General features: G+C 37.6%; 3 protein-coding genes across 8 annotated transcripts in view; 1 reads left to right on the top strand and 2 right to left on the bottom strand.

Moving 5' to 3' along the window:
• Window positions 1-13,875, bottom strand: part of ST13 (ST13 Hsp70 interacting protein) — a 31,631-nt gene extending 17,756 nt beyond the window's left edge. Inside the window, exons 1-4 of the mRNA XM_007079438.3 lie at window positions 13,444-13,875; window positions 7,832-7,889; window positions 5,981-6,056; window positions 3,921-3,991 (exon numbers count right to left, since the gene is read on the bottom strand). Of these exons, the coding sequence (XP_007079500.2) occupies window positions 3,921-3,991; window positions 5,981-6,056; window positions 7,832-7,889; window positions 13,444-13,553 (315 nt within the window). The 5' untranslated portion in view covers window positions 13,554-13,875. The remainder of the gene's footprint in view (window positions 1-3,920; window positions 3,992-5,980; window positions 6,057-7,831; window positions 7,890-13,443) is intronic.
• Window positions 13,876-13,973: 98 nt separating this feature from the next.
• XPNPEP3 (X-prolyl aminopeptidase 3) overlaps window positions 13,974-21,664 on the top strand; it is a 75,558-nt gene continuing 67,867 nt past the window's right edge. For 3 of the 6 annotated variants that reach the window (XR_006220263.1, XM_007079433.3, XM_042993361.1), the window contains exon 1: window positions 13,974-14,274. Coding sequence is in view for 3 of the 6 variants with exons in the window: in XM_007079433.3 (XP_007079495.2) it covers window positions 14,211-14,274 (64 nt within the window). In the remaining 3 variants the exon portion in view is untranslated. Of the gene's footprint in view, window positions 14,275-21,273; window positions 21,594-21,664 lie in introns of those variants that run through there. The other 3 variants (XM_015536358.2, XM_042993359.1, XM_042993360.1) reach the window with 3 other exon arrangements.
• On the bottom strand, window positions 20,055-21,132 carry DNAJB7 (DnaJ heat shock protein family (Hsp40) member B7). The gene has a single exon (XM_015536360.2). It carries the CDS (start codon window positions 21,025-21,027, stop codon window positions 20,137-20,139), a length of 891 nt encoding a protein of 296 aa, XP_015391846.1. The 5' UTR covers window positions 21,028-21,132; the 3' UTR covers window positions 20,055-20,136.

The raw sequence follows: 21,664 nt of genomic DNA on the forward strand, positions 1-21,664 counted from the left end.
TTGTTTCCAGGGAACAAAGAGGATAACTATGGTAAGTGTTTAGTAAGAAATTACACAGGATGAGCTTTAATCTTTCATAATGAACAATAAATTGCACTCCCTACCTTTACTTTAGACATCACCTTTGTGTCCCTCCATCCCAACCAACCTAAGCAAGATGTTCCTGCCCTGGTCTTATCAACTCCTTTCTAGTTATTCACAAATACTAAAACTCAATCTCCTCATAAAGATGTAACTAAGTCCTGTTATACTTGAATTTTAAGTGAAATGTCTCATCCTTTTGTTCGAACAAAGACCTACAGAGTACCTATACTGTACAGAATACAAGATGTTGACAGTACAATGATCATTAGTAACAAAAACTTATAGCAAACATCCTACCTAAATGGAAAATGGTTATTTCTTTTAAAAAAGGCAAAAAGATTCATTCCACCATTAACCACTGTGTAAAATATTACTGCTGCTGGCTAGTTCATTAAGAAAATAACTTGACAGGTTTAAGAATTGGAAGGAAACACCAAGCTGTCTTCATATTTAACTAGAAAACCCAATAGAACTGACAGGTTGTTAGATCTACTAAGACAATTCAATAAAGTCCTTAGAAACACAGAAACAACATAAAAAAATAAGAGTTCCTCCACATCAGCAAAAATCAATTACAAAACTGGACAGAACAGGATACCATTCTAAGAACATGTAAGACTTTCAAGGGGAGAAAAAGTAAAATTCTATTAAAGAACACAAGATGTATACCATGTTCATGGGGAAAAAAAAAATTTTTTTTAAAGTAGGCTACACGCCGAGCATGGCGCCCAACATGGGGCTTGAACTTATGACACTGAGATTAAGACCTGAGCTGAGATCAAGAGTCAGAGGCTTAACTGACTGAGCCACCCAGGTGCCCCAAGAAAAAATTTTTTGAATACTTCAACCGAACCGCAAATTACTCAGTAAATTCAAAGTAATTCCAACAAAAACTCCTACAAGTTTAAAAATCTTTTTCAAACAAAGAACAAAAAAGAACAAAGACACACTTTACCAGATAGTCAGACATCCTACAAATCCAGAATAATTAAAAAAGAAAAAAAAGACAACTCAGTTTATGGCAACATGGTACACATAAAACCCTGAATAAATGTAAAAGTCATCTTTGACATAAGAATGTAGAAATCCTCAAAGAACAAGATTAAATGAAGACTTGAAATCCAGTAAGGTAGCCAAGTACTCCATCTGCTTTCACCCCTTCAGCAGGTGTCAAACCTGGTGATCTCACAATTCTGTTTTTGAAGGTCGTGGACACATGAAAGAAAATCTAGATTCAGGTGAAGAGAATACATGTTGTCTAATCAGATACCCTCCAATAAATCTGGAATCCCACCCACATGCCTATACCTGCAAGAATAGCAAACCCAAAATAAATTGGTCCCAATGAAAGGAACAGCCAAGTAGAAAGAAAAAGAAACTCCCCTGTAAACTTATAATGATAAGCCAGAGTTTCTGGTGGAATTCACATTACTTGTATAGTTACACAAACAACAGAAAAACCATGCTGAGATTTTAAAGTGGTCCTTGACTTGGTACCTCCAACCCAGAGTCTTGATGGAAGCAAACACTTCCCTCTTTGGAGGAATACACCTTCTACCCAGGCCCCAAAAACTTTTCCACAGGTGAAATGTCAAAGAACTCATGGTCAAGATATCAACACGTAAGTACACACAGTCAAAATATCCACACACACACAAACCATCCACAAATAAATGAGCAAGAGTCAGGAAAAGTAAAAGAATAAGGCCAGTAAGAGTTTGATAAAGATTTTAATGTGTTTAAGAAAACAGAGGCACATTTTGAAAATGAGTAAGGAAAAAGTGACTTATAAATAACCAAGTGTACTTCAAAATGAATCAAAGCAAAACATAAAGATGAAAAACACAAGCATTCAAATTCAAACATCAACAGCATACATCATTCAGCAGTGATAAAGAGATGAAACTTAATAGTGAAAAAATCTAATACATATCTAACTAGGGCTCCAGAATGACAGTAGAGAGAATGGGGAAGAGGCGATATTTGAAAGGTATTAGTTGGAATGTTCCAGAACTAAGAAAGTTAACCCTAGAATTTAAAATCCCCAACAGGGGCCCCCGGGTGGCTCAGTCGATCAACTGTCCAACTTTGGCTCAGATTGTGATCTCACAGTTCACAAGTTCAAGTCCCATGTCGGTCTCTGTGCTGACAGCTCAGAGCCTGGAGTCTGCTTCAGATTCTGCATCTCCCTCTCTCTCTGCCCCTCCCTCACTTTCTCTCTCTCAAAATAAAAGCATTAGAAAACTTTTTTTAAATGCCCAATATATCCCAAGTAGCACAAATGAAGTATTATAAACCTAAATACCTGAAAGTGACACATCATCAATAAATAAAATCCATAATTTAAAAAATTCCTTTTACAAAGAATGACAAAAAGTACCTATATTTGTTCTTAAAGATGCATACAGCTTTACGGAGAAAATGCTAAAAAATTACTTAAAAACATTAGAAAAGACCTAAAAAATTAGATACAGATTCATGGGTAGTTAATCTCAGTAGTGAACTGTATCTTCTCCTAACTTGATTTAGATTTAATGCAATTCTAAATCAATTAGATTTGGGGTGGGGGGATGACACTTGATAATATTCTAAAATTTATATGGAAAAAGAAAGGCCAACAAAACAGCCAAAATATTCCTAGACCGCTGGGGGTCCTTACCCTAAGGTTAAGGTAAGACAATGTGTCATCAGCACACAGAAAAAAATTAGACAAGAACACAGCACCAGAAGTGGCTCACACTACATGAAACAGTGCATTTTGGCACTGGTGGGGAAAGAAATTCTTTAATAGCGCTGACAGGTAGATTAAAGGTGAAAGGTTAACATAAAGTTTTCAAAAGGGAAAAATATATTACAGTAATTATAACCTTGAGATAATAAAGCATGATATATAAGAGAATTATCAATTTAAGAGAAAAGATTGTTTATTAAAACAAAAAAAATACAAGTCACAAACTAGCAGAAAATATGTAAAATACATATAAACGACAAATTGTTAGTCTCTAGAATATAAAATGAACTATAAATCGGTATGAAAAAGGCAAACCAGAAGAAAAATGGGAAAAGTCAAAATAGGACTTCACAAATACCTGTGAATGAATGACTAATAAACATTAGAACATGCTCAACTTTATTAGAAATCAGAAAAACTCCAATTGAAAGCCACAAGGGCATACCATTTCATACCTGGCAGAGATGAAATCTGATAGTATCCAGTGTTGGCGAGGAAATGGACCAAGCTTCTAAACCACAATTACTGTATTTCAGTGTTTCTCAAGCCTTTCTCATTATCAAACCCCAAAGAACCATTTGAGACATTTTTTAATACTCCCCCACTCCATTTTAATACCACACAGATATACCACATGTATGTTATGACCCTCTGGAAGACCACTAACCATTGTAATATGTAAGTTTTTTTTTTTTGTAAGCTCCCCTCCAAAGAACCAATTTTCACCACCTTGAGGGTAACACTGTACCCGTTGTGACAAAATCACTTTGGAAGCCAATTTAATATTAGATATCCCATTAATAAGTAATTCCATTTGTAAATGTAAATGTTAGGTGAACTTAAAGAGCAGTCAAACAGATGCAAACTGAAAAAGCAGATAAACGACAAATAACAAAGATTTCAAAGATTGTTAGAGTATGATTACAAATAATGGGAATTTCTACAAATGTTTTAAGTACTAAAATAAAATGCTTTCCTAAATGCCTTAAGTTAGAGAAAGATTTAGCATGTGATTTTCCTGGCAGAATTACATCATAAAAGTCACTGCGATAGGTGGGCCCTTTACATTCCTTACGACAAGCAGAAAATAAGCCACTGGACTCACCTCTACATTTTCATCTCCCATTTCTTGAGGGGCATCAGTATCTGGTTCAATCACACCTTCATTGTCAATTTCTGCCAAAGTTAAAAAAATGATAGTAAGACCTGTGATGCCCCACATAGCAGCCACCAGCCACATAAGACTATTAAAAACTAATGAACTATGGCTACTGCAACTGATAAGCTAAGTATTTTACTTTATGTTAATTTATTTAAACATATTAGGGAAATAAAAATATCTCCTTATTAAATACTACTGTATTGTTTTGTTAAAATTATATTTCATTTTAACTGTTGCATCACCAGAGGTATTTATCATTATCTCATCCTAGAAATGTCGGCAAGTGCACAGTTTCTAGTATTACACACACTCCACTGACTTTGTGTCAAAATGATTCCATTCAAATATTTTATTCTACACATCAATGTACTCTAATGTTTTAAAAAATATTTTATGCAGATAGCACAAATTATAATAATGATGTAAATCATAATGAAGTATTTACTTTTTAAATAAATTTTAATTTTAAAATAAAGGCACCCTGCTAATGCAGACTCAAATGCCAAAGCTAGCACTATAACCAAAACAGTAAATAAGAGGTATGTCATAGATTTCATGACAACTGTAATTTGTTACAGCAAAGCAAAACAAAATAACTGCTCTATATAAAAAACTTTTCAAAATAATGGGCATTAAGAGACATTTTTAGCAAACAGAGCAAATTTAATGTTTCCTGTTGTCAAAAAAGAATGAAACTGAAATTAGCTACCTGAAGTCAGAATTATCTCAAACAAAAACATTTTAGTCAATTTTTAATGGTAACTGAGCCTGTCACTTTGCCTAATCATAAAACAGCTTAATTCATACAAAAAAAAAAAAAAAAAAAAGAAGGAAAAGCTTTTGGATGAAGAGTTGGTTAAGACATTATTATACTAATGGAAATTTTTAGAAAATTACAAGACTAAAAAAGATATTTCACAAAAAGTGAAAGATCTTCAACTAAGCCTCCAAACAAGAAGCCCTTTCTAACAGTACCAAAGTTCACTTGGTTCAAAATTTGAAAAATTACAAGTACTCTTCTTTAGCTTTTAGACAGATTCTATGAGTTAGGAGACTGCCCATTTAGTATCTGGGATATGTGTTTATAGTTTCAAAGGACTTCCAAATTTAGGAAGAGACTTTTTGTCAGTTTGCAGCCTAAAAAAAAAGCCCAAACAGAAAAAACCAAACTAATGGCATATCATCTCTTCTAAAAGGAACAAGTTTTATCAGTGTGTGTACAAGTACAAATAGGAAAATAATTTTTTGGTATTTGATTCAGTTATTGAAAAACTTAAAAACAATTTTTATCTTATCACTGGATCTTATCAAAAAAAATTTTTTAAGTTCATTTATTTTTGAGAAAGACAGAGACAGTGTAAGCAGGGAAAGGAAAGAGAGAGAGGGGGAGAGAATCCCAAATAGGCTCCATGCTGTTAGCAGAGCCTGATGCAGAACTCAACTCATTAAACTGTGAAATCCTGACCTGAGCCAAAGGCTTAACCAACTGAGCCACCCAGGGGCCCTTGGAAAACTTTAAAAAAAAAAACAAAAAACAAAAAACAAAAAACAAAGGGGGGGGGGACTTTTACATATATTTAAAACTTGGGTATGTTACCCAACTTTTTCAACTACAAATTTCATTAAATTTGAATATAGATCAAATATTTCCAAGAAAAATATAACCTCTAATATCTGCATTGAAATGTGCTGTAAAGATAAAAATACACTCTGGATTTCGAGACGTCGTATGATAAAAAGGAAGATATTTCACTAATAATTTCTCCATATTGATTACATGTTGAAATGCTAACATTTTAGGTTTGTTAGTTTAGATACATTTATTTGAATTTCATCTGTTTACTTTTTAATTTTTTTTAAATGGCTACTAAAAATTTCATTTCATATGTAGCTCAGCTACATTACATTTCTATTAGATAGCCCTGATTTAGTCCATTTAGTAAAAATCAGCACCGGATCTTATCATGAGGTTATCAAATACAAACTAACTACTACCTCCTCACCTAGATCACTTTCCTCACTTGATGGTTCGTCTGTCTTTATGTTTTCCTCCGCCTTCTTACTATCTGTTTTTTCTTCCTAGCAAAGGGAAGGCAAACAACGCTTTCAGTATTTAATAACACACCCAATATATACACACTAATTTATAAAAACTTATATGTAAACTGTTCACATCCGTTGTTATTTCAGTTGTTAATGCTCCCTTTCTTGTTCTGTTTTGGTAAACTTTAGTTCTGTTTTCATTTCTTTTTAAATCAAATATAGGTCCAATCCTTCATCCAAACATTTCAGACGAGTTTTAGAATTTAAAAAATACTGCGTTATAGAAGCTAATACAAATGCATATCCCACAGTTATGTTACACCCTCAACAGGCACTGTGGTCTACAACTCTCCATAATCAACACATTACTTCTGCAAAAGAAAGTCTGAGCATTCATAATAAGTGGGATAAAGACTATAAATAGCCTCACATCTGTTTAGATTATGCTTTACACCCAAACAAACTTACTAAAAATCTTCACAATTTCAAGGGTTTTTGAGTTTGGAATTCCAAATAAGGAGCAATGGAACTATAATACACAAATGATGAGAATTCAAAGAATTTCAAAGTGCACATGACGAAAACCAAATTTCTTTCCCATTCTGTAAGTAACCGCTGTGATTTCTGGCATATCCCATTAGATATTCTCAATGCATATATATAAGACAGCTCTGCACTTTGACCTTTCCATTTAATGATGCTGTGTATCGTAGGCAATAGATCACAATCAGCACACCCCGGTCTATTCATACAATTGTATTAGTAAAATTACATAACCAGTTATTTAGGTTTCTCTTTGTAATTCTTAAAAATCGGAATCAAAGCCCTACCTTATTACAAAATATATGTTGAGACTACCATATGCAAGGTGTCAGATGCTTTAGCATATACACTGAATAAGACCAGTTAGAATTCCAAATCAGAATATTTTGTCACAAAAATATTTTAGCAGAAATAGATTAAATATAATTTTGTCTTCATACACGTTTACCACATGGTAAAATATCCTATTTCGGTATCCTACCAAAAGTATCCTATCAGAAACTACTAAACTCACAAATGATTCCTCTAAAAAAAGAATAACTACTTTGAAGGCTTTTGCTGAAGTTCTCTTACATCACTTGCTCAAAGACAGAACTTCTGATTTCATATCTAAATAGATAAACCTTGTTTAAGGTTCTAAATGATAAAATAAATTTTCTTATCAACTTCTAATCAGTAAACTTGGGGATTTTAGACATAAAAGCCCAAAATAGGAGAAATAAGAATTCTGAAGGAAGCATTCTTAAGAGTATACCCCCCCCATCACTAAATTTCAGCTACTGCCAAACTCCTCCTGATCTTACTCACCTTTTTGGCAAATATGTTAAAGCAACATCATGACTCATAACTTAGAAATATCCCTGAGGTGGTATGGCAGAAAAACTTAAGAACTACGGATTTGGGCTATTTTTCATTTATTTTGCAAGTATTAATTAAGTACCCACAATACACAAAACCCTGTGCTACGTGCTAACCATAGAATGACGATGAAGACTACAAAATGCATACAATCACAGAGCTTACCACCCACAGGTCATGCATATAACACACACAGAACATTTACTCCCAAACGTGGTGAACGTTCAACCCTGGTGTTAAATCAGATGCCAGACACTTGATGTCCAAATAGAAATTTTACAAAGATCTTATCTCCAAGAGATCCTAAAGAAACCAGGCGTGGTAATTTGAGAGCAGCACTTTAAAAACACCTGTAAGATACTTCATATACAATTTTATTGCTAAACATACAAATGAAATTCATAACTTACCTTGATATTGTCTTCTGATTTAGTTTTATGAGTAGCAGGTGGTATTTTACCCCCCATGCTTGAGGAAGATGAGAAAAAAGATACTTGTTTAGAAAACTAAAATTCACTGAGCCAAGCAACATTATTTATGCTGGAAAGAAAAGACACAGATGATTATCTTTTCAAACCTTTAAGAGTAAACTCAATTAATTTGAATGCTTCAGTATTTTTTCATCTTAAAATTTTATTTATTTAGCAAACTGGTTTTTTTTTTTTTAACTTTTTTATATTAATTTATTTTTGAGAGACAGAGAGAGACAGCATGAGCAGGGGAGGGGCAGAGAGAGAGGGGGACACAGAATCAGAAGCAGGCTCCGAGCTGTCAGCACAGAGCCCGATGAGGGGCCTGAACCCACGAACCATGAGATCATGACCTGAGCCAGTCGGACGCTTAACCGACTGAGCCACCCAGGCGCCCCAATTTAGCAAACTGGTTAATGAAAATCTAACCCTTTCTTCGCCTCACTTAGCCTAATGAAAACATAATTACATAGCTGGTCTGTGCCCATTCCCAGAAGAAAAGAGGCAGAAAACACGTTAATGACAAAATCATTTGTACAGGTATACTGAATCCAAAACTTCAACTTTAGTAAGAGCTCACTTAAATCCAAATAAGCAGTTTATGAAATGATTATGAAATCACAGTATAATTCAAAATGTTTCCTCTGACTGGGACCTACAAGGATTCTTTCTGCTTAGATTCAAATGCCCCTCACAGTATAAATTTTCTCCTTATCCCTTCCCACAATCCACCGATTAATACTTCCCCTTGGCCTTGCAAGTCCTTCTTTTCCAAACATTCCAAGGCAACACCATGAATCATACACAAATAACTTTAATACAAGGAGGAAAAAAAGCTTATGAAGAATTAGTGCTATATGCTCCATATGGGGCAGACTCTGAAGCATATGGGCCCCAGGAAGCAGTCCAGTGACGAAAATGTTAAATGGATTAAGGGCCTCCAGGATAGTGAAAGCTGGAGATCACGAAGACTTAACTAAAAATTTGCCTTGAAAAAAGATTAACTTTCATGTAAAATAGGAGATATATTAACTTGGAAAACAAAAAGGAATCTACTTCAGAACACCCTTAAGGATTGATTCTTTAGGACTAGAGTTCTATATCCATGTTTACATTCATTTCAGGTGGGTGGAATTTCTGGACATAGGGTATGTGTATGCTGGATTTAAATGGATACTGGTTCCCCAAAGTTCTACCAATTTATATTTCTATCGGCGGTGCCTAAGAATTCCAGTTCCACAACTTAGCCAACACTTAGCTATTGTCCGTCTTAAATTTTTAGTCATTTTGATAGATGTATAGTGGTATCCCATTGTAGTTGAGTCTCTTTTCACTTATTTATCAGCCATCTGCATAGCCTTTTTTGTAAAATTCAACTCTCCTCCAGCTATTAGATTGTCACATTTATCTGTAGGTGTTTGTATACTCTGCATACAAGCCCTCTGTCAGTTTTATGTGCTGCAAATAGCTTCTCTCACCTGTGGCTTGTCTTTTCACTTACACCGGAGCCAACAAGAAACAAAACTAGAAATCTAAAACAGTAAATGCAGGAGCACCTGGATGGCACAGTTTGTTAAGCATCTAACTCTTGATTTCAGCTCAGGTCACAATCTCAGGGTTCTGTGAGTTCAAACCCTTCAACAGGCTCTGCGCTGACAGTACAGAGCCTGCTTGGGATTCTCTCTTTCCCACTCTCTCTACCCCCACCCCGCTTGTATGCTCTCAATCTCTCTCTCAAAATAAGCAAACAACAACAACAAAACAAAATAGCAAATGCAATAACAAAGTCTGGAATTTCTTAAGCACCAATCAAGAGAAATGTGCACACTTTTCCCATTCTGTTCCATGTAAGTTACAAAAAAAAAAAAAAAAAAAATCTTCACTTAGTACCTTTCACAACAAAATTCTTTAAAATTCTAATCTACAGAGAAACTACTTTTCAAAAGAGCACAGTAATCAAATGGCAGTTCTTTGCAGTTAAATTTTAATGAAGACACATGGCCTCTCTTAAGGCCATGTTTTTTCCCTAAGTTTCGAAATGCAACATTCAGGAATGTACTGAGGTACACATTCAAACGCAGCCGTGACAGTCTAACCTACATAAATTTGGGGAAGGGCCAGTCTTGCCAAGAAATGCGTTAAGCTAAATCTAATCCTCAGGAAAGATGAGACAAACCCAAATTGAGGGAAATTATCCAAAATAATTGGTCTGTAATATGCAAAACTGCCAAGGTCATGAAAGTCAAGAAATGACTGAAGAATTCTTTCAGAATAGATATTAGGAGTCATAAACAATAAAGTACAACATGTAATTCTGAGGATTTGATAGCATTAATGCAGGATTCTTAGTTTCCTAAGTTTGATGATTACATTGTACAGACTGTCCTTGTTTGTGGGAAATACACAAAGGTGCTGGGGGCACAACACTGGGAATAGTTTCAGGAAACATATTGTTTGTATCGTACTTGCGATTTTCCTGCAAGTTTCAAAAATTTTATTTTTTTATTTTTAAAACTGGAGGGGAGGGAACACAAGGTTTATTCACAAGCTACATACAGTTTCTCACATTCTGAATTCTAGTTACCTGTCCGAAGATTAACACCAATTTATATGTACAGAAATTTCATTTAATGCTTCCAAGATTTAAAACAAGCTAGTTCCCTGCCCAACAGTGCAAACTGGACTTTGCCAGTATAGTCTTTTATGTTGCCAACTAGAGCTAGTGCAGAGACCTTCCTCATACGGAATCACACAAGACCTCATTCATAATTCCCTTAATTTGATACATACCAATTGCTTTAAGCAATAGTTACTTAGGCACCTGTACAAAAACACTGGGTGTTACATTCTAAACTCATTGAGACTAGAAATGCAACCTGTTCATTTAATATATTTACTGAAAAGCCATATGCCAAACACTGTGCTGGAGATTAGAATACAAAGATACTCCCTTTGATCTTAAGTTACCATAGAATGAAATAATAAAACAGTGTCAAACAATGCTGCTTCCTCTAAAAAAAATCCCAAAACATATTTGTTGAAAAGATCATAGTCTCCCAGGATCCTCAATGACTAATAAGACAAAAAAATTTCTGCTTTGTATTTCCCTTTGTCCCATTGAAAAAGCTCTTGTTGGGGCATCTGGGTGGCTCAGTCTGTTGAGGTCAGCTCAGGTCATGAGATCACTGCTCATGAGTTCGAGCCCTGCATAGGGCTCTGTGCTGACAGCTCAGAGCCTGGAGCCTGCTTTGGATTCTGTGTCTCCCTCTCTGTCCCTCCCCTGCTTGCACTGTCCCTCTCTCTCTCTCTCTCAAAAATAAACATTTTTTAAAAGGAAAAAAAAAAAAAAGAAAAGGCTGTTAAATAAATTCTTAACACCAAATAAAATTTTAAGCTATAAACAATGGTAGAAATTCTGGCAAATAAGCAAATAGACTAAATAAATTGTTCTTTAATGTCTAAGCCAGGGTACCTACAACTAATCTAGTATGAAGAGAGAACTCTGAAATGGTTGCAACTTGGGGAGCTCTAAAAGTAGGATTAGGCTTAGGAATATTCCTGGGCCCAGAAATCTCCACATTCAGCCCAATCTTCTATAATCCTGCACTTAAGAAGGATGACGTGAAGTCAGAGAGAAATTGATGTACTTCAAGCAAAGGCCTCAAAGCCTACAAAAATTTTAATTTAGATTAAAATAAAGAGATAACAAAAGCTTCAGAATAGGGCCCCTACACATGCCAAGATGCCTCATCCCATAATGAAACCAAAAATTTAGGATGCCACATGAAAAGTATAAATGGAAAAAAAAAAAAAAAAAAGTATAAATGGAACCAGGAAAAAAATCCTGGAATTACCAATGTGAAATGTTAAAAAAAAAAAAAAAAAAAAAAAAAGATACATTAGGTATTTTCTGGAAATAATGTCTGACAATATTTTCCAGGCCTTAAACTGGAATTCTCTACACAGCCATAATCACTCCAGCACCAGTTACATTGTTTTTAGGGACGTTTTAACCTTTTCTTCACAGCTCCCTTTTTCCTCTTGAGCAGTGGAACAAAACATTGTATACACTCAGTATAATGTTCACTCTTGATGCCAAGTATTAAACTTCCCTGTGGTATATATGCCTGCTTTACCTGGAATTTTAGAAACAACTTAATTGTAGGCTCTTTCCTTTAATGACTAAATGTAAGAGAATAAAAGCATACTCACGTGTCAAGTGAGACACTGAAATTGTCAACTTATTCAGCAAGAAGAAAGGACCAAAATAATCTAGGCCTAAATTCCTAGTCCTGAAATTAGCATCTTGTAGGTTTTTCTGTTACAAAACGGTATTCTTGTTAGCTATTGTCAATAATAGTTACGTTACTACAGTAAGTGTTCTCGGAATCTTACACTAACAGCATGAGCAAAATCTTACAGTAGTTCAAAAACTGGAGAAGTAAATGAGAAGCTTCTCAGAGAAAAAAAAAAATTATACCACTATATACACCGCTGACAAACTTTAACTTAAGCTTCTTCCTTAGAAGAGTTTGTTGAAAAAAACATTCTTTCAAGTATTTGGTAATCGCGTGTTCCTCCTCCCCTATGAAAAGATCAATGTTCAGAGTAGTACCTCTGAGTCACGTTGCCTTGCACTGTCGCTATTATCACCATGAGGTGCGATTTGTGCCTGTGTTTCATCTTTTAAATTCCTCACCACTAATAGTGATTTTTAAAAATCATTTCGGGGAAGATTTCCCTTTCTCCCTTAAGTTCCCCTCCAATATGCAAAATATTAATCTCTATTATATGGTAAATATTACGACAAATTTCCGTATTTATTATACTGTTTCCAAGCATCTGGCACAACGCCTACTCAATTCTGCGCACGTAGCGAAGTACTCCAGATTTAAGAATAACAAGAATAGATCATGGTTACATGCTGGTCCTTGAAAAATCATTTTTCAAGTGTTAAGTGTGATGGCACTGCTACTACGGAGATACAGTAAGTGATTCCCAAAATAATTCTACGCAGTTAGAATCGCTGTAAATTTAAAGGTAGCCAAACAGTGTTACCATTTTTATTACAACTCATTATATAACAAGTTATCATTATTACAACACTATTTAAAGACGTAGTGCGTAAAATAGTTATGTGTCACCGAGACCTTTTAAACAGGACGCCCGAGATTTCAAGAAAACTCTACGCGAAAGAGAAATCTTGCAGCTCCCCTTCCCCACCACCACCACGTCTACAGTGTCCCAAGTCCCAGCGATCGTCTGCATTTATATTTGGATCAAGACACACCCCGGACGACCTCAGGGTGAGGGGACCCAGCTGTGCCCACCCCACCCCCCCGTCCCCGCCTCTGTACTATCTACGCTTCCCGGTCCTCCATTAGTCCCTGAAGTCGCCTTCCTTTCCTGGCCAGGGAGAGCCACAAAGAGGAGGCAACTCAGCAGGCCTCGCGGCAGAGCTCCCCGCTCGTCCTCCCCGCGCCAGCTGCGGCCCAGCTCCCCCTCCGGCCGTCCCTCTTCCCACCCCCAACGGTCCTCGGCCCGGGTCTCACCTCTCCACCCACTCCCGCAGGAAGCGCATTTCCTCGGTGTGCAGAACGCTCGGATCCTGCTTACACATTTTCACAAAGGCCCGAAGCTCGCTCACTTTGCGGGGGTCCATGGTCCAGAGGCGACGGCGGGCGGCGGGCGGCGGGCGGCGGGCGGCGGACGCAGCTAAGGTTGCGGCCCGATTCCAGGCGCAGGTACTAGCCCAGCGTCACCGTGGGGAAGGGGGCGGCTGCCGCGAGACAGAACAGACTAGAACCTCCCCGGCCGCTGGCTCCTCCTACCCAACGGTCTCGTGACCCCGGGTCCTTCGCCTGTTCATTCCTACTCCCTCCACCTCTGCTCCTGCGCACTGCCTAGAACCTTCTAGAAGTGTGGCTGTTCAGGCTGTTGCCTGCCTGTACGCCCGCATTCTTATATTCTAAATGCTGACCCAGTTCTCTGGGTGCATCAATCCCCCCACATGGTGCTTTTAAGAAGACGAGAAATATCAGCCCCTGCTGCCAGTCATTTAGAATCGGACATCCTATGCGTACGGGCATTTAATGGAGCACGACGACCTGATGCCAAACGGGCTCTCTGTCAGGAAGGCAATCCTAGCGCTAAGGCGTGACGTCATCATTCAGCGCCGCTGGGGAAGGAAAGCCCCGCGAGCGGCGCCGGCCGGAAGGGGAGGGGTGTTTGGCTTGGTTTCCTGGCGACACAGCTCGGCGGCCCGTTGCTTCTCTGGCTGTTTTCCTTTTATCCTTCCTGCCGCGTGAGCGAGGTCGTCATGTCTTGGTTGCTCTCAGCAGCTAAGCTGGTTCCCGCCGTAGCAACCGCCCGCTGCCTCTCAGGTTAGACTCACCTCCCACGGTGTCCCTTCCGGGGCTTGCTCTCTGAGAAACCTGAGGCGCCCTAGAGGAATCCAAGTTGGTCTCAGGGAATCCCTGGTTCGGCGGACCATTCTCGTGCTGGGGCTTCCACTCCCAAACCCTTTGTGCGCTCCTCGGATTTCTTTTTTACCTGCTGCTTCTGGAAAAGGGTGGGCCCTGTTCTCCCTACCGTTGAGGTATTCTGGGAAGCTGGAATGACTGCCGAGAGAAAGTGTGTGCCATCCCCCAGAGGGGCTGTCTTCAAAGTTACTCGGACTCCCAGACCTTGTCTCAGTTATCACTTGCTTAGGTGACAAAGTGTCTCACATCAAGTAGCTCTTGCTTTTGTTAGGTTATCGAGAATCCTGTTTTCGTGTTTTCAAAGAGTGGCTTGAGAGCTGTCTACAGAATATACAAGAAACATGTTTAGTAATACAAATCATTTGAGCAGTTCCTCTCGGAAGAGGTAATGCTTGGAGATACTCCCTGGGCTTTTCAATGTCTGAAAGCCCTGTTGGTAAAGGCAAGATGAAGGAGTCCAGGAATAATGGGGACCATTCTTTCAGGGTGTACCCTATCGTGAACAATTAATCTGATGAACATAAACCTCGATCAGTGAAAGCTGAATTATCTACCCTGCGGGCGGATCTGCCATTGGATCGTATTTCAGGGTTTTTGGCCAATAGGTGAACGGTGTGTGAACCAGAGCATGTGGTATTTGAAATCAAATCTATGTCTTGGAACATATTTGTTACATTGATGTACTTTAATTTATTGAAAATGGGATGGTAATTATATCAAGATTTCTTCCTGTAAAAAATAAAAAAGTAACCATTGTCCCGTGCACAGAACTTGCTCTTTGGTTCTAATAGTTAAGCTACAGAAAGCTGTCCTCCATGGGAGTAGATGAATACATTTGGAGTTCATCTTAATCACAGAGCCTTGTGCCTTTTTTTTTTTTTTTTTTTGGATTTGTTAAGGCTTTGTGTAAAACCTTATTAATGAAAGTTTAGGACTAGATACTGGAGCATACATGCTAAGATCGTTGAAAAATGTATTCATTATGCTTCAGTTTGCCTCAATGCAGGAAGTAAATTTAACCGCTTCTTACCGTTAATATCATAATATGTATTGGCATTTTGACTGGATAAGACCTCCTTGGATCTTCACAAGTTATAAGTTAGGGTAGGTATCCTCAATTTATGGATGGGGAACTGAAAGTAACACAGGATCACAAGTTGCAAGTCAGAAATTTTAATTGTGTGATTACCATCTAGTCCTTTTTCTGTTGTACCACCATTAGGTCTTAACTCTGGCTTAGTAGAGGCCTTTTGGAACTTTTTATTGAGCCAGAAAGAATGTTCTCTTCATTCAATAACTTTGTAGTAGTCTTTGTGGATGAATCTGCATTTCCGTGGAGTTGCTTACTATCTAGTCAGAATGATGGATAAGCAATAGATAAATGACAGTATAACAATGGATTGTAATAGTCTTGACTCAAGTGACTTAGGAGCTCAAGAAAGGCAGTAATGGATTTTTTTTAAAAATGTCATTTTGGGGGGCGCCTGGGTGGCTCAGTCGGTTAAGCGTCCGACTTCAGCTCAGGTCATGATCTCGCGGTCCGTGGGTTCGAGCCCCACGTTAGGCTCTGTGCTGACAGCACAGAGCCTGGAGCCTGTTTCAGATTCTGTGTCTCCCTCTCTCTGACCCTCCCCTGTTCATGCTCTGTCTCTCCCTGTCTCAAAAATAAACGTTAAAAAAAAAATTAAAAAAAAAATGTCATTTTGGGATTTTACTAAGTTTCAGAGTTTAAAAATTCTGCTGACTTGAGGTGCTCGTAGATAGACCTTTGAATGTCTGTGGTGCTCTTGGTTGCTGTTTAGAAAGACTCTGGGTACAGAGCCTTTGAGTAGAGTATTGGGTACAATAGGAAACTTTGAATAAGTACAGAATAACTTTTTAAAAGCCTGTTTGCAGTTAATTCTTTCAACAAACATTGAGCACCACACATGAACATAGAGCATAGTTTCTACCATCATGGGAGACAAAAAAGCAAGTAATTGTAGTATAACATACTAAACTTAGTAACGGTGCTGTGGAGAAGGAAAAAGTGATAGATGTTTCCTGACAGCAGGGAGGGGCCAAGAGGTAATGTAGGGCATGCCCTTAAATATTAGGAGATATTTGGACTTGAAAAAAGGCTTTTACCAAGCAGACTAGAGTGACGTAGCCATCCTGGCAGGGGGAGCATATGCAAAGGCATGGAACAAAGCTTTGCAATCATCAGTTAGCCTGGGGGAGCTTTTTTGAAATATGTTCCTAGGCATGTTAGCAGGTGTTAAACCAAAATGGTTCTGTGGTTAAATAAGTTTGGGGAAAGCTGCATTTCATCATGCACATAATAGACTAATTCTGAGTCTCTAAGAAAGAAGTGTATTTGGCAGTAATTTGCAAGCTGAATTTGACCATGGGGCCCTTTTTCTGTGGTGAGTCTTGAATTTTTTATCCCTTAGAACACATTTGGGAAAAGATGTATAGGGTGAGGTGATTAAAAAACTAAGTTGGGGGATGACTGGGTGGCTCAGCCGGTTAAGCATCCAACTTTGGCTCAGGTCATGATCTCATGGTTCATGGGTTCAAGCCCCACTTCAGACTCTGTGCTGACAGATCAGAGCCTGAAGCCTGCTTCAAATTCTGTACCTCCTCTCTATGCCCCTCCCCTGCTTGTGTTCTCTCTCTCTCTCAAACAAACAAACACACCAAGTTGGGAGGAAAAGGAGGTTGTTGGCTCATGAAGGGTCTTGTTATTTCCACTCTTCTGGGCAGTGGGAAACCATTGAGTAACTTTAAGCTATTGAGTAAGACTAAGTCTGAATTTTTAAGAGTGGAAAATGGACTGGAGGGCATGTCAGTGATTCTTATATTTTTAGAGATGCTGGTTTTGGTTTTGTTACTGGAAAATTGCGTTTTTTCCAACCCTGAGTTGTCCCACATACATGACAGATACTTAACTAAATACCACATTTTATAAAAGTAACATTTAAAATACTTTAAGCTTTTATGATTTTACTTTCTGAAAATAAGTTTTAAATGCAAATTGTCCCCAGACCTTTCTATAGAATTTCCTATCTACCAACCAACACAAAGTTAAACAGAAGCCCTCATTTTACTATAGCAGTCATTTAAAGAGTAGATGTTATAATCTTTTTTGGTTTCCAGATTTGTTGCATTGCTAAATGCCACTGAACTGTATTTTGCCAAAGGTGATTGGGTTTTAGTTTTGCTTGATTATTTGTTCCCATCTTTTAGTCACATTAAAATTTGCAGTCATTACATTTCTAAGTGATAAAAGATTAAAATAATATGAAAATCTTTTTGCTAAAAAAGGAAAAAACTTAAGAATTCAATGACAAGGAATATGCAGGATGCAAGTTAAGAAATTATTTTCAGTTAATAAATTCAGGCATCTCAAATGCAGCATGTCCAAAACTCAACACCTGTGGTCCTATCTGAGATAATAGCAAATCCCTTTTTTCAGTTGCTAAAGCCAAAAACCTTGACTCCTGTCATGCCCAATATTCAGCCTATCAGTAAATTCCGTTTGGCCCTACTTTTAGACTATATCCAGAATTTGATCACTCTTTCCCCCGCCTACGTCCATCACCCTGGACCAAACTATTACAGACTCTGCCTGAATTCCAGCAATAGCCTGATTTCCCTGTTTGTACGTCTGCTTACTTTGAGTCTTTTCTCGATGACAGCAGCCAGAGTGGACCTGTTGAAATATGTCAGATTGTCATTCTTCTGCTCAGAGCCTTTAAGTGGCTTCTCATCCCACCTATGATAACAAAGTCCATAATGTGATCTAGCAGTACCTGCATAATCTGACCTCCTGTTACTTAATTTCATCTGCTTGTTCTCTTAATCGTTCACAACGATCTCTTTGAGCCTCAAACACACCTTGCACATTCTGCATTAGAAACATTTCACTTGCTGTTCCTTCTCCTATAATTCTCTTTCACTTCGTATCCAAATGGCTAACTCCTTCACTTTCTTTACATCTTCACAAAGATGTTAGCCATCACTTTTCCCTCGGTACCTTAACTAAAATTTCAACCCTCCTACTCCAAAACTTATGTCCCCTATTCTTACTTTATTTTGTTTTCCTTAACACCTATGACTGTCATTATATTTTATTTAGTATTTGTTTATTGTCTTTCTCCAGCTTTAAACTCCATGACAGCTAAGGTTTTTCGTGTTTGCTCATTACTGTATCCCAAGTACCTGACAAACAGTAGGTACTCGAAAAATACCATTGAATGAATGAATGAATAAAACTCAGAGGCTGAAAAGTAATATATTTTGAAAATAAAATAGAGGAAACTAAGAAGTGATTGTGTTGAAATTAAACTAAGCTCATTTAAAATGTCTGAAAACATTTAGCTAAGACTACTTGCTCAATATCTGATGTAACTCATTTTTCTTCCATTGTAACCTTAAACTATAGTGGGTAGAGATGTTTTAGAGTAATGTATTTGTAGATCCTTTGTACGTGGTATATACTAAAAAAGAAAATAGAAAGTTTCCTATCTGGAGTGATTCACTGGTGGCCTGCCATACACGATATAGCCACATTGCTCTGAGAAATCCAGGATAAGTCTAGCTTTCTTTTTTAATTGTGGTAAAATACACATAACATAAAATTTACCATGTTAATTGTTTTAAAATATATATTGTGAAACAGACCACCAAACAACACCTCTCCCTCCCTTGCCTCAGTAACTAAAATTCTACTTTGTTTTTATGAACTTCTTACCTTATGTAAGTAGAATCATAAGGTATTTTGTCTTTATGGCTGGCTCATTTCACTTACCGTAATGTTTCAAAGTTTACCTATTTTGTAGCATTTAACAGGGTTTCCTTTTTAAAGCTGAATAGGGCTGCCTGGGTAGCTCAGTCGGTTAAGCATACGACTTCAGCTCAGGTCATGATCTCACGGTTCATGGGTTCAAGCCCCGCGTTGGGCTCTGTGGTAACAGCTCAGAGCCTGGAGCCTGCTTCGGATTCTTGTCTCCCTCTCTCTCTGCCCCTCCCCCATTCTCTCTCTCTCTCTCTCTCTCTCTCTCTCTCTGTGTGTCTCAGAAATAAATGTAAAAAAAAATTTTTTAATAAAAAAAAGCTGAATAATATCCCACTATATGCATGTATATTCATTCATTGATATTTGGGTTGTTTCCACCTCTTGACTGTTGTGAATAGGTGCTACTGTAAACATGGGAATGCAAATATAACTCTGGCTATTTTTAACTTAAGAGAAAATACTTTATACTTTAATTTTTATTTATAATGTACTTATGTATGAAATGCTCTACCTCTATTGGAAAAAAGTCATTTCATGAATAATTATATAGTCTGAATCTGTACATAGTAATAAATTTTTAGCTCCTAATGCGGTACATATTTCAGAAGTTTGTATAGTGGTTTTAAATAGATAAAAGGAATGAAATAGATCATGAATTCTGCTAAAGAAAAACTCTATGATTTGTAAATGTTCAGCTCAGAAATAGCAAAATAGTATTTCTTGTTTTCCAAATTCTTAACATCACTGTCACCACAAACTCGTCTTTTTCTGACATACTTACTCCAAACAACACTGACCACAGGTCCACAATCCTGTTAAACATGTTAAAAACATAATATTAGTATAGTTCTAAACAAATGTTATCTACAAAACTCTGTGATTAACAAAAACACACAAAGAATCATGTTCAATTGTTATATGAACATAATGTGTCTGAAGAGTCAATTTAACGATTCCTTTTGGTTGACTTCTTCTGCACCTCTTTATGCTTCTTTTTTTTCCCTCTTACCACCTTCTTTGAATCCTGCTGAGAAAATAAAGGGATCCCAGTTGCTGGTGACCCAAGGTATATCTTGCTTATCATTGTCCACAAAAGTATGTTGAGTTACATGTTTGGGTCTGAAGTACTTTGGTGAATAATTGTTGAATAACTGTCTTCTCCAGCTGCATTCTTCTGCAAAGCCGTCTTCATCTGCCACACCATTTATAAGGAAGGACTTCAGTTCGCCATCATCTTCAACTTCTCTTTCTTGATCATTCTCGATAATTCTCTGTGTATTTGTATTTTTGCCATTAACAGTCTTACCCGAAGTTTTAACAGATCTGTAATTGCCCATCCTACTATTATCAGATGCCAACGAGGAGAATGAATTAAGCCCCTCATGGCCCGGTGAACCATATGGTATATATCCTGTAGCATATGAAGAAAATCTCTCAAAAACTGGATATTCACTGGAGGTAGCGAAGAAGGATCTTGTACCACTGCTTCCATAGGAGCTTCTTGGACTATTTAAAAGGTCCTCAAGTGAGTCTTCAAAGAAATGAAATGAAAATGGATCCCTTTCACCAAAAATTTCTCTAAAGACATCATCTGGCTTACGAAATGTGAAGCCATACTCAAAAGAATCATCAAAATGACTTCTGCTTCCACCATTTAATCCTTCCTGGCCATATTTATCATAAATGTCCCGTTTTTCGTTATTTGATAATACTTCATATGCCTCAGCTACTTCTTTGAATTTTCTCTCAGCTTCTTCTTTATTTTCTGGATTTTTATCAGGGTGCCATTTAAGTGCCACTTTACGATAAGACTTTTTAATGTCCTCAGGTGAAGCATATCTCTGCACTCCTTGAACTTCATAGTAATCCACCATGTTTTAACAGGTCATTGGAAAGGGGTGTTCTGGGTCTGAGTAGTGAGAACTGTAGCTTCCTCTTAGCTGGAGCACTCCTGGTGGTGGTGGTGGAGGCAGTGACTGCAAATAGGCACTTTTTACATTAAAGACAATGTTACTACCATGGACACTGCTAGGAGACATTAGGATACTGATTATGTGGCAAGCAGAGTTACCAGCTTGTGTCAGAGAGGTTTGCATTATGGTGTCATTCCGGGGTTGGGGTAGGGACTAGACCTTCCAAATAAAGCTAGTCCAGAGTCCTACCAGACCATCCTGAACCCTCAGGACTATTTCCCCTATATTTCCCTGGAAGTCTCCAACAGTGCCTCATAAACTAGTGGAACCTGTTGTTGATAGCCACAGCATGCCCCTTGCATGATAGGACCTTCAGGCTGCTGAGCCTTAATAACTTCCCAGTTCTGTGATTTGGCTTTGAAAAATGAAGAAATTGAGAACTACATGAAAAAGTATTCAAATAGTTGACATAATTTATTTATTTCAGTCAAGAGACAATTGTACTGGAAACAAACAACTTGATTACGGTATAATAAGGGCTACGATGGGGGAAGCACTGGATGCTAAGCAATCATATGAGAGACCTAGCCCAGACTTG

The sequence above is a fragment of the Panthera tigris genome, chromosome B4 (assembly GCF_018350195.1).
Source record: "Panthera tigris isolate Pti1 chromosome B4, P.tigris_Pti1_mat1.1, whole genome shotgun sequence".
NCBI lineage: Eukaryota > Metazoa > Chordata > Mammalia > Carnivora > Felidae > Panthera > Panthera tigris.